At 50.5% G+C, this 17930-nt stretch overlaps 2 protein-coding genes across 2 annotated transcripts in view; one reads left to right on the top strand and one right to left on the bottom strand.

Annotated features, from left to right (window-relative positions):
- Window positions 1-794: 794 nt before the first annotated feature.
- On the bottom strand, window positions 795-6276 carry TTC24 (tetratricopeptide repeat domain 24). The gene is given in 11 exon segments (XM_054712256.1): window positions 795-923; window positions 1022-1034; window positions 1348-1418; window positions 1420-1448; window positions 2045-2160; window positions 2321-2415; window positions 3839-3937; window positions 4284-4396; window positions 4563-4691; window positions 5185-5388; window positions 5571-6276. Coding segments are annotated over 11 exon segments (1704 nt in total).
- A 5518-nt stretch (window positions 6277-11794) lies between these two features.
- The window catches only part of IQGAP3 (IQ motif containing GTPase activating protein 3), a 37501-nt gene continuing 31365 nt past the window's right edge, over window positions 11795-17930 (top strand). The window contains exons 1-2 of the mRNA XM_008155641.3: window positions 11795-11831; window positions 16818-16905. Coding sequence (XP_008153863.2) covers window positions 11795-11831; window positions 16818-16905 — 125 coding nt within the window. The remainder of the gene's footprint in view (window positions 11832-16817; window positions 16906-17930) is intronic.

The raw sequence follows: 17930 nt of genomic DNA, 5'->3' as shown, positions 1-17930 counted from the left end.
AGTATATAATATTTAATTAAATTACAATAACACATACAACCAGCGTAAATACATTTGTTGTCAAGTAAACAATGGCTTAACTGGGGGAGTGGAACTGTCCATCATTATAGAAGAAGGGACTCACTACTTAGGTTAGAATCATGGCTTCTCCACTTACTAGTGTGACCTGGGAAGACAAACAACTTAGATTTTTTTGCTCTCTATTCCTCACTGTGAAAGGGATTCGCCTGTTGTGATTAAAGGAGAAAATAGTTGTGAAGCACTTAGAACAATGTGTGGCATGTGCTAAGTGATTAAAAACCCGTATTTAATATCATTGTTGTGGACTGGCAGCAGTTGTCCCTCGGCCTGGCCTGCACCCTCTCGCAATCTGGGACCCCTTGAGGGATGTTGGAGAGCCGGTTTCGGCCTGATCCTGCAGGCCAGGCCAAGGGACCCCACAGGTGCACGAATTCATGCACCGGGCCTCCAGTAGTATTATAACCCCACTTCCCATATGAGAAAATGGAGGTCTGAAGAGTAATTGCCCTCAAAGCCTCTTGGTCAAGAAGTTATAGTTTTTAGAACTGGAAAGGGCCTAGGTGATCATGAGGTTTGGATCCAGAAGGAACACTCCATTTTCCTTTTCGCTTTTGCCTGTTGAGTCCAAAACTCCCAGCAAGGAGCGAGCAGCCTCAGTGCTGAGACTGCAAAGTCCTTGTCCAGCCTGCTCCGGAGCCCATTTTCTGTCTGTGTTGTAACCCATGTCTATACAGCACTGAACAACTGGGAAGAGTCTTGGTCCCAGAAACCCCTCAAGTGTGTATGTTGAGGAGGTACCGCTGAGGCCAGTAGGGTGGGGTCACATGATCATGCAGAAGCCAGATGTGGTGGGTCTCCTTGGTGGGTCCCTGCTGGAGGTTCCCCTGGGCTGTTGGAATGACCTGAAGGAGACAGGGCAGAGCTTGCCGGTGGGAGTGGCTATGGAAAGAGCAGAGGCAGCCTGCTCTGACTCTAGCTTCTGTTGCCCTCTAGCCCTTACCTCTGCCGGTGGGCTGCAGAGCAGTAGGGAGGAGATGTAAGCTGCATACCCCCACATTCAGCGGGACTCTTCCTTTCTCTGAGGTCTACAGTCAGGCCGTGCAGGAGGCAGGGGACATGCCAGGCCTCCTGAGCTGGGTAAAAGTCGTTCAGATTACTAAAGAGCAAAGACAAAGAGGCTCAGAGCACTACATATTCCCAAGCACCAGTCCATATCTTCCCTCAACTTTAACAGCAATAATGTTCCATTAAAATTGTCCAAAGTCACATCCTCTCCTACTCCCTTTATCCATTCTCCAGGTCTCCTTCCCTCCCCCAGGGACCCACTCATTGGCTTGGGGGCCACTGGGTACCAGGATGCCAGAGCACTCCATTCTGGGGGGGCGGGGGTTGGTCTCCAAATGGGAGATGGCCCCTAGGTCCAGGACCTGGATGGAGAGGGACAGACACATTCATTGTAGGCCTCTCTGAACCAAGAACCATCCTGGTGGAAAAGAGAACTCTTTGGGAGAACAAGGAGGGAGGTGTGAGGGAATGTGTTGGTCACTCTAGGTACACCAAGGACTATGGTTTGGGGCAGGTAAGATCGACGAGCCTATGCCGTCTAGTGGCTCGACGTGGGAATGACTTGCAGTGCCTGGAAGGAAATACACTGAAAAGATGTCAGTGAATCCAAGTCAGCAAATAGCAAGGAACTCTGCTGCCAGATTTGGAAGCCTTTGAGGGAAGAGACAGTAAACAGCAAGATAGGGTAAGAGAAGCTCCAGGTACCTGGCACCTAGTAGGCTTCCAGCAAACCCTGGCGCTCTGAGATGCAGATCTAGAATTTAGGAAAGCTGTGGAAGCAAGAAGGAAGAGGTGGTCCAAAAAGAGCTCGGGAAAATGGGCCAGGGTCTTGAGAGAGGAACAAAAATGGGGGTGGGGCTGGTTTGGGGTGTTAGGCCTGGGGTGGGGAAGAGAGGCAGTAAGAGGAAAGAAGGGAGTGGGGGGAGTGCTCCCCTCAGCTGGGACAGCCTACACCTACTCCCACGCCAGTCCCTGTACAAGCCAGCCCAGTCATAGGGAACTTTCATGAAGCCGTCTTCCTCCTTCTCCTCGTGGCCCTCCTCCAACGCTTTGTCTTTCCACCCACCCAAAGGTCTATAGGGCCAGGTAACAGGGGGCCGAGGGACACTCAATCAGGTGCCCTCCTCCCTGGGGTATCTATGAGACCCCCCAACCCCCACGGCACTGCTGCAACACCTCCCAACACCCTCCGGAAGCCACACCCACCCCAGAAGCTCCGCCCCACCCCACTCACCTGTGTTTTGCTTCTGCTGGGCTCCTTCCCAGTCTGGCTGGAGTCCCAGCTGGGCAGGCCCCGCCTGGGGGCTGAGGCTTCCCTGGAGCTGAGATCTGGGCCTGAAGGGGAGTCAAGGGAATCCGTTTCAGAAAAATGGCTGTGGATGTGCACATGAGTGCACGTTCCCTCCAGATACATGGCCCCAGAGAGACAGAGAAGTGCCAGAGCAAACTGGGCTATGCCACAGGTCTGAGACTACAGTTTCAGGGTGAGGCCTCGTCTTCTGGCTGGATTCACCACTAGGAACTATCATATTAGGACTCAGGCTCGTGGACCATCAGATGTGGCCAGGGCCTGGCCACCACCCCATCCTGCTTGAGACCTCCAAAAGCGAAGTCACAGAAAGTTGGTGGCCCACTTTGGATGGAACCCTAGGTCCTCTGACTCCCAATTCAGTCCTCTTTCTGTACCAGGCTGACTTAGTGCGTATTTATTCCTCACCTGAGGGCATCCTTGGAGAGAGGAAGAGAGAGAAACATCAATGTGAGAAACAATCATTGATTGCCTTCTGTACCCCAGCCCGCAACCCAGGTATGTGCCCTGACCAGAAATGGAACTGGCAACCTTTCGGTGCACAGGACGATGCTCAAGCAACTGAGCCGCTCCGGGTGGGCAGGCTAATTCAGTTTTGCTTGCAAATTGTAAATAGGGTGTCCTGGTCTTTAAAATAAGAGAAGACATGCCCTGGCCGGTGTGCTCAGTGGTTGGAGCGGGTTCGAGTTCTGGTCAAGGCACGTGCCTGGGTTGCAGGTTCAATCTCCGCCTGGTCGGTCGGGGTGTGGTGGGAGGCAACCAATTAATGTGTCTCTCTCATATTGATCTTTCTCTTTCTCTCCCTCCCTCCCCCCTTCCTCTCTTCTGCTCTCTAAAAATCAATGGAAAAACTATCCTTGGGTGAGGATTAACAAAAGAAAAAAGAAAAAGAGAAGACATAAAACCTATTAAATAAATATAATAAATACTAAAGTATAATTTCAATTCCTGGGATGGGAGGTTTCCTGAGGGTATCTCCGAGGGTGAGGGAGCAGGCAGTTGAAGAGGCTGCGAGGTGGAGAGCCAGAGGAGGAGCATGGTGGAGATCCAGGAGAAATGGCCCCAGACAACCAGCGACGGGAGAGAGGGCCTTCCTTGGAGCACTGCCCCCATCCTGTGGCCCTTGTGAGAACTGCAGCCGAAAACACCACCTCCTCCTTGGTGTGGCTCAGGGTCCCTAACTGCCCTGAGCTAGTTACCACTCAGCTAAGGCCCTGGCACAGCCCTAGTGTTGGACACATGCCACAATCCCCCGCCCACCTCCCACCCCCAGGCGGCCTCGGGAAAGTGATACCTGTACCTTCTGCTGGCCCAGGGGCACACGAACACAGAAGAGCAGTCAGGCGCAGCATCCCTCAGAACATCAGCTCTGCTTACCTCACCTCCTCCTTCTCCAGGTAGCCTCCCCCCACCCCCAGCTCCTTGTCTCGGGTGTCATCTCACCGGGGAGTGAGTTGGGTCCAGCCCACCCTGAGCCAAGTGGGTCCTCATGGCATCCGCCAGCTTGGCCACCAGCCGTTCTCGCACAGAATCTGGCTCCTTCTGGGGAGAGGGAGGAGAATGGGGTGAGGGGGAGGGCCTGGGCTTTGTGGTTCTCTGGGAATTGGGGGAAGAAAGAAACAGCAAAGGGAGAAAGGAAGGGGGTTTTTGTCTCCCTTCTCTTTTGCCCCATCCCCACGCCTTTGCCAGGGTCCTGCCCAGAACTGGGGACAGAGACAAATTCTTCCTCACAGGAGTGTCCCAGGACTTAGCGCACATGTGCCCAGTGCATGATTGATGCGTGAATGAATGGTGCAGAGAAGACAAGACATGAGGCAGGCCTGTTAGGCGGAGAAGGCTTCCTGGAGGGCTAACCGGAAGGGTGAGATTCTGGGAGGGGAGGTCTCACCTGACACTGGGCCAGCGCTTCCTTGTAGTACTTCAAGGCCTGGTCATGCTGCCCCAGTCTGGCTGCAGCAGCCCCCAGGCCCTCGCAGGCCTGCCACTGCCCCTTCACGTCCCCTGGGGAAGAGAGCCTGAGGGTCCTTCCATGGCTCCTGCCTTCCCAATCCCCCCCTCCAGAGGCACTCCCCACCCCCAACTCCCGGTCTGCCTCCCCACCCGCCCCAAGGACTCTCGGCCTTTGCTCCACCACCCCCAAGCCACCCACGAACCCCTTCACGCTCACCAGTGTCCTGGGCAGCCTGCAGGGCATGTAGGTAGTTGTCTCTGGCGGCCTTGTGGTCCCCCAGCTGGCTCAGTGCAAATGCCAGGCTGCCAAAGCTCCGGCCTTGCTCCCACCGCTGCCCCACAGAACCTGATGACAGAGCACCCCCCCCCCAATTCTAAGAGGGGCCTTGGCCGCTGGGGTATCAGGACCCCACCCCCCAACAACCAGAACAGGGTTTGCAGGAATGACAGTGCTCAGCCCCAACACTCCTTCAGATGTACCTCAAGGCCCAAACTTTCAGTACCCATATTCAGCTGCTCCTCAGTCCCGAGTTTTGGCCTGAATGCCTCTCCCTGGGTACTCTGAGCCACGCAATGATCTTGTGAGGCAGGCAAGGCAGGTATTAATAGCTCTTTCTTCTGCCCATTGCTGCCTTCCCTTTCCTAGGCCTCAGCCTTTGGGCCCACAACCCTCTGTCCCATCCGGCTAGCCCATCTCCTGCATCTCCAGCCCCCTGCTTCTGGGCTTCCTGACCCCATAACCGGTCCTAAAGGTCCATTCACTCTTCAGCCTTTGGGCCCCTTCTGGGACCCCCTTCCTCCCTTAGTCTCAGTCCCATTCCTCAGCCCCTGGTACTCACCATGCAGGTCAGCAGCTTTCTGGTGAAACTCACGGGCTTCCTGATAGTTGCCAAGGGCATTGTGGGCCATCCCAAGGTTCCTCAGCACCGTGGCCTCCTCTCCTGGCCCCCGGCACAAGGGCAAGGCCTGCAGGAAGGCCTCGACTGCTAGTGGGAACAGCTGGAGCTGGGAGTAGCCCAGGCCTAGGTCATTATAGAGCTGCCCTAGAAGGCAAGGCCAGGGTCACTGGTAGCCAGGTCAGATGGCTATACTGATGTAGCCCCTGTCCCACTCTCAAAGCGTCCCACCATCCCCTCCCCCAGCCCACAGAAATGCCCCTGCTTCCACCCCACCTCTCAGAGCGTCACCAGGTCAGATCCCACACGTCTCTGACCACAGGCCTCACCAAGCAGCCGCCGCTCAGTACTCATCCCCGCCAGCCTCCAGCTCTCCTCCAGCACCTGCACCACTTCACCCAGGCCGTGCCGCCCGCTCTTCAGCATACACCCCGCCGCAGCCCCCAAAGCCAGGGCTGCAGCCCGGGGCTGCCCAGCTTGGGCATAGGCCTGGCTTGCTCCCTGCAAGCACTGGGCTGCCAGCTCAGGCTGTCCCAGAGCCTGGTAGCAGGCTCCCATTTTTGCCTGGGCTTGGCCCTGGTCCCCGAGGGGCTGATAGTGGTCCAGGGCCCTGTGGTACCAGGCCAGCGCTTGAGGCAGGTTGCCCAGGGCTTGGTAGGCCAAAGCCACATTGAAACACTGGTCACCATGACACCTGCCCTGTGCCTTCTCTTCAGGTTGGGCCCTTAGGAGCAGCTCAAGGCCTCTGGCTGGGTCCCCGGTCTCCACGTAGGCAGCCCCCAGGTTGAAGGCACAGGCCCGGAGCATAGGAGTGTCCCTTTCTCGTGAGGCCTTGGAGGCCAGGAGGAAGGCCCTCTGGAAGCTGGTCAAGGCCTCATGGTTCTGGCGAGCCAGCAGGGCCCTGTGGCCAGCCCTGGTGAGGACTTGGATGCGGGCCTCATGCTGTTGACACTTGCTTTTCTTCTTTTTCTCCTTGGAGCTTGGGGGCTCGGTCTCAGGCTCTTGTGGGGTTTCCTCAGGGTTCGGGGAAGACATAGTCCTGACAATGGAAAGCACGGGGTTCAGTATGTCACCCTCCGCGCCTCCAAAGCGGGATCCCTCCCGGGCAGCGATTTTCAACCTTTTTCATTTCATGGCACATGTAAACGAAACATGTAATCACTAAGATTCTGCAGCACACCAAAAAAATGTATTTTTGTCAATCTGACAAAAAATAAGTATAATATTGATTCATTCACACTGGATGGCTATTGTTGACTTGGCTGCTGTCACTTTGTATTTGACAATCTAAGGGAAAAGAGATCAGTGTTCTAAAAATTCTTGTGGTACACCAGTGTGACACAGCACACCGGTTGAAAATCACTGCTTCAGGGCAATTCAGCTCTACCCCTGCCCTGGTGTGAACCTCAGAGGTTTTTTTTAAATTTCTTTATTGATTAAGGTATTACATATGTGTCCCGTTACCCCTCCAACCCCCCCCCCACCACACACACACACACACTCATGCCCTCACCCCCCTGTTGTCTGTGCCCATTGGTTAGGCCTATATGTTTGCATACAAGTCCTTTGGTTGATCTCTCCCCCTTAGCCCCACCCTACCTTCCTCTGAGAACCTCAGTGTTTTAAGAATTTCTCTCTGCCATCTCACTTTGTTTCATCTCTCCCATGGGCACGATATCAACTCTCTCTAATGTCCTGACAAATTCTTAGTCCTGCTTCCAGACTCAGTTCAAGTAATAGCTCCCTTCAGAAAGTCCCCTTCCCTCCACCAACACTCCCGTAGCACCTTATGTCTTTGGTGGCATTTATCACACTGGGTTAGAGTTGTTAACTTTCTTGTCTGTCTCTCTTATTAGATTTGGAGTAACTTGAAGGACCTGGCACATAGTAGATTCTCAGTAAATATTTATCACATGAAATAAAAAGGTTATGGAGATGAATGGTCTGGTGGTTGCACAATCTGAGTATACTTAATGCCACTTATAATGGTTTAAAAGTATAAATTTTTTAAAAATATATTTTTATTGATTTCAGAGAGGAAGGGAGAGGGATAGAAACATCAATGATGAGAGAATCATTGATTGGCTGCCTCCTGCACGCCCCCTACTGGGGGGATCGAGCCTGCAACCCCAGCATGTGCCCTTGGCCGGAATTGAACCTGGGACCCTTTAGTCCACAGGCCGATGCTCTATCCACTGAGCCAAACCAGCTAGGGCTAAAACTATAAATTTTATGTTATACATATTTTTTTTTATATATATATTTTATTGATTTTTTTACAGAGAGGAAGAGAGAGGGAGAGAGTTAGAAACATCGATCAGCTGCCTCTTGCACACCCCCCACCGGGGATGCGCCCGCAACCAAGGTACATGCCCTCGACCGGAATCGAACCTGGGACCCTTGAGTCCGCAGGCCGACGCTCTATCCACTGAGCCAAACCGGTTTCGGCTATACATATTTTACTATAATAAAAATGTTTAGTCAATGAATACCATGAATGAATGGACGAATGAACGGAATACACACAGGACCTCTCCTCCATCATCTCTTCCATCCTGTGCCTCCACATACACCCATCCACTCACAATCTAGGTGTTCCCGCTGTCTAATCTCAAGTCAGTTCAGTGAATATCCAGTGACCTCCTGCTATGTGCCAGGAGCCATAAAAGGCACTGGGGTCACAAAGCTGAAGAGGCTATTGAATTGGCAAGGAGCCAACTTCCAGGAATGAGGATTCTGTCTCTCTATTCTCTCTCTTTTAAAATAAATTCCTCCTGCTCCTAAGAACACCTAGGAAATCTGCCTCTTCAAGGCCTTCATCCCTGAGGCATTCCTGGCTATCCTCACCAGGTTTTTAGGTCCCAGACATAGGACGGCCTTACCTCTTTCGATCTTCTCCGAAGCTGGCTTTCTGGAATGGTCCCTCTGGCTTGGGTTACATCCCCTAGCTCCTTGCTCAGAGCTCCCTCGAGTTACCGGACAACCAGGTACCGCCCTCCACTCCTAGGGAATTCTTTGATTGACAGCTTAGGTACCCTATCTTAGTGCTGAACCCTGCTGGTGCTTGGGCACAGAAACTTGAATTTGGATTTCATTGCCCTTCCTGCCCACCTGCCGAGACACCCTCAAGTCTCTCACTTGAAGCAATGAATCAAAGCATCATGGGCTTGTTACTAGTTACAACTTCAAAGATCATCTATCTATTCCACACCCTCATTTCAGAGGAGGGGACCAGGCTCAGAGAGCCGGTGTGACTTGCCTGAGGTCACAAAGCAGTCATGAAGCTGGGATTAGATCTCAGGTTTTCTGACTCTGGGCTAATTAGCCAAGGGTCGTTTTCACTAACTATGACTGAAAGATTTAATAAGGCTTGAGCTGTCCCAGAAAGCAACCCTTTCACACATACATACACGGACTCACACACACTTAACACACGACTTCTCAGTGGTAGTTTCACAGTTGGGAACAGGGTGAAAGGTTGATGGTTAGAAAAGACCTGGAGATGAGAAGAGCCTTCCTGTCCCCAGACTCCTTTTCCCAGCTCCAATGATCTGAAACCTCCAAGTTCTGCTTAACGAGAGGACAGCAGGCCCCAGGACAATGGGAACCTACTACCCTAATTCACCAAGGTGCCTTGCATCAGAAAGCAAATGTCCTCATTTTCTTGGGGAAAGGCCTCTTTTCAGTAGTTAGGGCTTTGCCAGAAACAAAGTGATAAGGAAATTGTTGGGCTCACCTGTATTTGCCTGTCAGCCTTTGCTGAGTGCCTGCTGTGCCATGCCAGAGGCAAGCTCTCCCAGCTGCCTGCAGCTTCTGCCCCAGGGCTGGGCCTTCAGAACCATCACAGCCCGGCCAGAACCAAATGTGCAGCTCAGTCTGTGGCTGCCTCCACAGGCTTCCCTTAAGGAGAGAGGATGATCCAGGAAGGGGACAGACAGAGAGCAAAACTGCTCTCTCCACCGTTCTCAAGATCTCTGAATGATCTAGTGATTATTTTCTGGGATCATTTTCTTGTTTGATTTCCTGCTGTATCTGACATATCTTTGCAGCTCTCTCCTTACTGTGTCCCTGACTCTCTTTCTCCTGCTCTGACAACTTCTCTGTCTCCTTTTCTGGCCTCTCTGTCCACCTCTTAAATGCCAGTGTTCCCCAACACTCTGCCCTTTGCTCTTTCCCCCTTTATATGCTCTTCCACAAACATTTTATTCACCCCTCTGATTTTAATACCACTGATAAACTAATAATTTCTAATTGTATACCTCTCAATTTAGTTTGTCCAAGCAAAATTCCTAGTTCCTCAAATCTACCCATTCTATGCTCCTGGTCTCCAAGCTGGAAACATGGTAGAAACCCATGACTCCCCCCTCTCCTCTAGCTCTCAACCATATTGGTTCTGCTTCTGAAACCTCTCTCCAGTGTACCCTCTCCTCTGCAGTCTCATAGTCATAGCCTTGAAAGTGGTATAGTATATAGTGATTAAGAACTCAAGCTTGGAGGCTGTGGCTGGGTAGATCAGTTGATTAGAGCATCATCCCAATATGCCAAGGTTGTGAGTTCGATCCCCAGTCAGGGCACATACAAGAATCAACCAATGAATGCATAAATAAGTGGAACAACAAATCACTGTTTCTCTCTCTCTCTTTAAAAAAAAATCAATCAATAAAAAATAATAACAATCAATAAAAATAAATGAATTTGAAAAAGAACTCAAGCTTAGTGCTGGACTGAGTTTGAATCCTGGCTCTACCAGTTTTTAACTGTGTGACAGTTCTAAGCCTCAGTTTCCTCATCTACACTGTGAAGATCAAATAAGATGGTACTTATAAAATGGTGCTAAATATAGTACCAACCTATAATAAGCACTCAATGCATATTAATGTGATGGTCTATAACTCTGGTATTTGAGACGACATCTCTACTTAGTTCCTGTTTCAAGCTCCTGTCCCACTGGGGTGGTGGAAACAATGTGAGTCCGTTTCGTTTGCCTCCTCCTCTTTCCCGAGGCAGAGTCCAAGTTAGGGGAAGTACAAGTGATAAGACTTAAGAGGGGAGGCCCATCTGGTCTTTGACCACATATTTGCTCTCCACTGACATCTCCTTTCTTCTCATCTACCTGGCCTTTCAGGCTCAGGGACCTCATCACGACCAGAAGAGGGAGCAAGTCTTCTAGGTACTTCCTTTCTGGCTGGGTTGGGTAATTTCTGCACAACAGGCTAAAGCCATAGCTGCCTGGCTGGTTATGCAACTGTTCCTTCTCAGGGCCCTGTGCTCCTCCAGTCCTTCCCAGGAAGCAGGGAGTGGGATCTGTATCACCAGGAGCCACCAACATCTAGATTTTCCCCACTTCCCCCTGGTGCTGGTGGAGGGCACGGGGGAATCCCTTCTGGTCTCAGAGAATACTCACTCTCTTCAAACCCCATCTCCCAAACGATTTTGTCTCAGCCCTGAGTCTCCTCTGTTTCTCTGAAGGTTTGGATAGCTTCTTCTTCTTCTTCTTTTTTTTTTTTGCCCCTTCACATTTCTCCCCTGAGACTCTGAACCTAGGCTGCCTAGCTGCTTGAACACGGCATGGGGAGAAGGGCAAAAGGAGAAATACCAGATGGTAATATATAAAAAAACAAAACAAAAACCTAACAAAACATTTTTTCAGTATATTTGTAGTTATAATTGTTTTTATTTGTTCAGACCCTTATTTTCTCTCACCTGTGCTGTTGCAATAAACTCCCAATTGGTCTCTGTCCCTAGCCTCACTCCCCTTCAAGCCTCTGCTGCAAATCTTTATAAAATATAAATCTGGCTCTGAGCTATGTCTAAAGTGTTTTTTGGCACATGACTGCTCCCCAGACCATGGTGCCCACGGGCCTGCAGGATCTGGTTCTGTGCCTCTCTCTCTCCTGGCTTACTTTCTGCATCTCCCTGGCTGAGCTTTGTTCTCCTATAAAACTGAACCGATTTTAATTTCCTGAACTCACCTCCTTGCTTTTGCACATGCTGTTTCCATTGACTGAAATTCCTCAGTCTGTTAAATCCTCGTTAACTTTTCAACCCAAATCAGCTGTCACCTCAAGGAAGTCTCCTCTCCTTCACGGCTCTTCATTACAGCAATTAACGCTTATCCTTTGTGTATCACTGACCTCTAATTTATTTGACTATATGTTTATCACTCATTCCAGAACAGCAAGCTTCTTTAGGGCATTTACTGTGCTTATTTATCTGTGCATCCACACCACCCAAGCAGGTCATCAAGTTAGTGGGACCAAAGAATACTATAGGAAGTGGAGCGAGGTTAATGGAAATACTGGGATGAAATAATAAAGGCGAGGGCAAGGGTAGGGGCTGCTTAAGATGGTTTAGCAACTAAGGAGCCCTGGAGGATCAGCAACCCAGGTACCGCTGGGAGGGGAGCATAAGGGTGGCGCGCCTCTGCAACCTAGAACTACAAATCCCAGTGTTCCCTACGCGCATACCGGAAGTGCTCGGTGGGACCGTGGTGACGGTGACGGTGAGGTGCAGTGGCGGGCGGCGGGAGATTCAAACCTGGAGAAGGAAAAACATGGAAGGGAGAGGAGCGGGCCCTGGCCGGGCGGTCTGTGAGTGTCAGAAGTGGCCGAGGAGGGCCCCGGGGTGGTGTGCCCCATCGGGGACTCCGTGGCCCTGGGAGAGGTTGGGGCGGGGCTGGGCGCGGGGTCTCTCCGTCAAAGGCCGGCGGGACTGTGTTCAGTGGGGAGGGAGCACTGAGTCCAGACTCCTGCGGGCAGGAATGAAGCTCTGAGCAGCAAAACTTCCCCGACTTCTGTGCTTACAAAGGGTTTTCTCCCTTATTCCCAAATTCTAGGGCTCCTACATCTTGAGGAAATGTAGGTAGGGGGTCTGGATGGCACCTTACAATTCAGCAGTTACTGATTGCTGCGCTGCTTGTTAGTCGCTGCTAGGGGACTGGACGCTCCGGGGCGGGGTGGGGGAGGGTAGTGGGGGATGAGGGGGAAGAGGTGAGGGAGGCTAGTTTTGCCACCCTAAAATATGCCTTTTGGGATATTGATTTTAAGCTAGTTATTAAGAAACACAAGACTCAGAAAGAACCTATGATCCTCTCTCCTTACCCAATTAAAGAATTCAGAAAAACTTGCTTAATATATAAACTAAAGGTGATAGACAGGGAGAAATCCAGGAAAGCCTATTGGTTGGACTCCCCTCTGTGCACCCTTGTTTCTGGGTGGCCCAGCAAGAATTTGTTTACCACATGTTTGCTCTTTTTCATCTACCTGTGACTTGTCTGATTTCCGTTTGCAATCCCAGACCCCTGCCTCCGTTGCCTTTGTTGAGAATAGCATATAATCCTCAACTTTGTTGAGAATGGCATATATATATATATATATATATATATATATATATATATAATTTTTTTAAGACTCTGTGTGTGCATGTACAAAGCCCTGCCCATGTCTCATAGTCCTCGATTCATAACTCTGAGGTGATATCATTCACTTACTGGTTTATTTTCCATGCTTAGCAACCAACACTTATTCCTTATACACCCCATTGGAGGAACTGATGGATTTCCTGCAGTTGGCCAGTGCTTTCAAATTTGAACTTGTGTGTGTGTTTTAACTTGCTTAACTGCCAATTCAAATAAGCCCTGCCCCTCTCCCAAATCATTGCAGGATATACAATATAGAGAAGAAATATGATAAAGAGTGGGAATGACATTAGGTGCTGAATCAAAGACAGATTGAGCCCAGCAGGTGTGGCTCGCTGGTTGAGCTTTGACCTGTGAAGCAGAAAGTCACTGTTTGACAGTTTGATTCCTGGTCAGGGCAAATGCCTGGTGGTTTCTGTTTTGGTCCCAGTGGGGGGCATGCAGGAGGCAGCCAATCATCGTTGATGTTTCTGTTTCCCTCTTCCTTCCTCTCTGAAATCAGTAAAACATATATACTAGCCCTAACTGGTTTGGCTCAGTGGCTAGAGCGTCGACCTGTGGACTCAAGGGTCCCAGGTTCGATTCCAGTCAAGGGCATGTACCTTGGTTGCAGGCACATAACCAGGAGGGAGTGTGCAGAAGGCAGCTGATCGATGTTTCTCTCTCATAGATGTTTCTAACTCTCTATCCCTCTCCCTTCCTCTCTGTAAAAAATCAATAAAATGTGTTTAAAAAAAAATATATACACACACACACACACACACACACACACTAGAGGCACAGTGCACAAAATTCGTGCACTCTGGGGGAGGGGGACCCTCAGCTCGGATTGCAAGAGGGCACAGGCCAGGCTGAGGGACCCCACTGGTGTACGATCTGGGCTAGGGAGGGACACGGGAGGTTGACCAGTCTGGGAGGAACCATGGGAGAGCTCCAGGGCATGTCGGGCCTTTCTCACTCAGTCCCAATTGGCTGGACCCCAACAGTAAACTAACCTACCAGTCGGAGCATCTGCCCCCTGGTGGTCAGTGCATGTCATAGCAATTGGTTGACTGTCTGCCCCCTTGTGGTCTGTACACATCATAGCAAGCGGTCGAGCAGCCTTAGCATATTATTAGCATACTAGAGGCCCGGTGCACGAAATTCGTGCAGGGGGGGTGTCCCTCAGCCCAGCCTGCACCCTCTTCAATCTGGGACCCCTCGAGGGATGTCCGACTGCCCGTTTAGGCCCGATCCTACTGGGATCGGGCCTAAACAGGCAGTCGGACATCCCTCTCACAATCCAAGACTACTGGCTCCCAACTGCTTGCCTGCCTGCCTTCCTGATTGCCCCTAACCGCTTCTGCCTGCCAGCCTGATCACCCCCTAACCACTCCCCTGCCAGCCTGTTTTCCCCTAACTGCCCTCCCCTGCAGGCCTGGTCACCCCTAACTGCTCTCCCCTGCAGGCCTGGGTCACCCCCAAGTGCCCTTCCCTGCAGGCCTGGGTCACCCCCCAACTGCCCTTCCCTGCAGGTCCGGTCGCCCCCAACTTCCCTCCTCTGCCAGCTTTTGTCACCCCTAACTGCCCTCCCCTGTAGGCTTGATCACCCCCAACTGCCCTCCTTTGTAGGCCTGGTCCCTCCCAACTGCCCTCCCCTGCTGGCCATCTTGTGGCGACCATCTTGTGTCCACATGGGGTCAGTCATCTTTGACCACATGAGGGCAGCCATCTTGTGTGTTGGAGTGATGGTCAATTTGCCTATTATTCTTTTATTAGATAGGAAGATTAGATAGGATAGAGGCCTGGTACATGGGTGGGGACCGGCTGGTTTGCCCTGAAAGGTGTCCTGGATCAGGGTGGGGGTTCCCTTGGGGTATGGGGCGGCCTGGGTGAGGGGCCTCTGGTGGTTTGCAGGCCTGCCACGCCCCCCTGCGACCCAAGTGGAGGTCCTGGTATCTGGGATTTATTTATCTTCTATAATTGAAACTTTGTAGCCTTGAGCAGAGCCAAGCCTCCTGCTCACTTGTGGCTGCAGCCATTTTTGTTGAGATTTACTTGTCTTCTATAATTGAAACTTTGTAGCCTTAAGCGGAGGCCAAGGCAGGCCAGGGCTGCAGAAACTTGGCTTCCTCCATCGCCGGGGGCAACTCAAGCCTCCTGCTCTCTCCAGCTCCATGGCTGCCGCCATTTTTGTTGGGATTTATTTATCTTCTATAATTGAAACTTTGTAGCCTTAAGCGGAGGCCAAGGCAGGCCAGGGCAGGTGGAAAGCTTGGCTTCCTTCATTGCCAGGGAAACCCAAGCCTCCTGCTCTCTCTGTGGCCGCAGCCATCTTGATTGGGTTAATTTGCATACTCGCTCCTGATTGGCTGGTGGGTGTAGCAGAGGTACGGTCAATTTGCATATTACTCTTTTATTAGATAGGAGGATTACGCTTTGATTGGTTGAATGGCTGACCAGATGACCAGACACTTAGCATATTAGGTTTTTATTATATAGGATATATTGAAAAGACATGCCGAAACCGGTTTGGCTCAGTGGATAGAGCGTCGGCCTGCAGACTGAAAGGTCCCAGGTTCGATTCCGGTCAAGGGCATGTACATTGGTTGCGGGCACATCCCCAGTAGGGGGTGTGCAAGAGGCAGCTGGTCGATGTTTCTCTCTCATCGATGTTTCTAGCTCTCTATCCCTCTCCCTTCCTCTCTGTAAAAATTCAATAAAATATATTAAAAAAGAAAAAGAAAAGACATATCTAATTTTGTATTGTTTTCTCTAAGGAGACCAGGGGGATGGGGGAAAGAAGGAAGGAGAAGGATAAAGGGAGGCTGTGGCAAAGGCAGTCTATGAATGCTGTCTCATTTAAGGGAGCCCCTATTCTTGAGTTTGGGGGTCAGAGTATTGTCTGCATTTTATTTAGCCTGGAGAGTATTTCCTCCTCACGTGACCTGTACCAAAAAGGAGAATAAAGATACCTTTGTGATCTTTAAAAATTTTTTGTCCTTCCACTTAACCCTTTGCACTCGCTTGCTTTTTTCTCGATTCCTTTATTCTACTCAGAATAAAGGAATAATTTTAAATAATTTTAATTTTTTAAATACCCCAGATTTTACAAAGCGCAACAGTAGAATAAAAAATTGGAGTTTCTTTTCATACAAACTTATTTATTTGTATTTTTTTATATTTCAAATTATTGATACATTCAAAGAGTATAAAAAGAGCTGCTACCGATGCTAACCGTGTCAAGTCACACTCGACATCCGAGTGCAAAAGGTTAATCCCAAGTGAATGGCCTTTTTCACGTGGTTCTCTCTATTGAAATGCCTTTTCCCCCTTTTTACCTGTTCATTCTTTAACACGTTAAGCGCCATGTCAGTCACCGGTGACTGGCACTATACTTTCCGTCCAGACCAGTCAGGCACTGGTGCCGCCAGCACATTGGTGAAATCGGATATCGTGGGCTAAACGGAAAGGAAGACAAAACGGGCTTGGCACTTAATGTATTAAGTAGGTAGAATCCTTTGCTTCCTCTGCTGCCTGTATAAACCATGCATGGGCTATAATCACACTTAACACATTAGGTTGGAGTTTTCTTACTTCCATGTTGTTCTGTTCTAATAATTATATCTGTATTCTTGAGAGTAGTGGTCCACTAGCCTAGTGACTGACATCTAGGAGGCATTGAACGAATGAATGGCCGTTGAATGATGAGCCCTCGTGGGCTCTGTTAACCTAGCCTCAGGAAGAGTACTTAAGGAGGATGACACAAGTCAGTTCTTGGAGAACTGAGAATTAATTAGGGATAAAATAAGAAGCTAATTTGCCAGCCAAGGAGGGATCTGGATATCCCAGCTGGGAGGTCCTGAGGGAAGGTCCATGTAGACTTGGGAAGGAGGAGGTTAGAAAGATTGACGAGGAATGGGAAGAACGCCTCCAATACAGGTCAGATCTCCCTGATACAGGGTTCAAAGGCCACCCTTCCGTAGGGTGCTGACTAGAATAGCTTTACTGGATGGGAGCAGAAGATTGGAGTTGGGTTGTCCTGGGAAATGGGAAACATATTTGGGAGATGCTTCTGGTCTCTGAGCAGAGTTGCTTAAGAAAGTCTACTAAGAAGAAGCTTCGCTGCCATGGCCCTCTGTGTAATGGTCCCTTCGTTGGCCTTCCCTTCACTCCTCAGATGAACGCCTCACGGCTGAGGAGATGGATGAGCAGAGGCGGCAGAACGTTGCCTATCAGTACCTGTGCCGGCTGGAGGAAGCCAAGCGGTGAGCAGAGGGACTGCCTCTTTCTGGTCTCCCTTTCCTACCCTACCCACCCCAGGCACCTGCCCCCAAAGCAAATGCAAAAGGACAAGAGTCCATTCTGTGGGAAAGGGAGAGTTGAAACAGCATCTTTTTTTAAAAAGTCTTTATTATTTTTGAGCAGTTTTCAGTTCATAGTAAAACTGAGAGGAAGATACAGAGATTTCCCATATACCTCCTGCCCCCACACATGCCTAGCTTGCCCCATTATCAACATCCCCCACAAGAGTGGTACATTTGTTACAATTGATGCAGCTATACTGACACATCATTATCACCCATAAGACCCATTAGGACTTACTGTTGGTGTTGTGTATTCTATGGGTTTGGACAAATGTTTAATGGCATGTATCCACCATTATGGTATCATACAGAATTCTTTCACTGCCTTAAAAGTCCTCTGTGTTCCACCTGTTTGCCTCTCCCTCCTCTTTAACCCCTAGTAACCACTGATCATTTTATTGTCTCCATAATTTTGCCTTTTCCAGAATGTCATATTCTTGTCATCATATAGTATGAAGCCTTTTCAGATTGGCTTCTTTTATTTAGTAACTAGAGGCCCAGCACATGAAATTCGTATGTGGGTACGGCCCCTAGGCCTGGCCTGCGATCAGGGCCATCTTCCCTGGCTGCCCGCAGCCGGCCCTGCCCCCTGCCACCACCCACTCCCAGTTCTCCGTTCACCATTGGGCAGTCAGGCAATCGGGCAATCGGAGCCTGACGGCCGGGGGAAGGGATAGAGAGGCCGGCCATTCCTGCCCACTCACCGGCCCCACCCCCACCGTGGGTCACCCTCTGTGTGTGGGGCGACTGGCAGGGCGGGGCCTTGGCCTGGCACCGCCCGCATCCCCTGCCACCCACCCCTGGTTCCATGTTCGCCACTGGGGGGACAGACCCGGAGGTGGTCAGTGCGCCTCATAGTGACTGGTCGAATGGTCGTTCTGGTCGTTCCACCGTCAATTTGCATATTACCCTTTTATTATATAGGA

Source organism: Eptesicus fuscus, chromosome 22, assembly GCF_027574615.1.
Source record: "Eptesicus fuscus isolate TK198812 chromosome 22, DD_ASM_mEF_20220401, whole genome shotgun sequence".
NCBI classification, from domain to species: Eukaryota; Metazoa; Chordata; class Mammalia; order Chiroptera; family Vespertilionidae; genus Eptesicus; species Eptesicus fuscus.
This window is presented reverse-complemented; position numbering and strand designations above follow the sequence as displayed.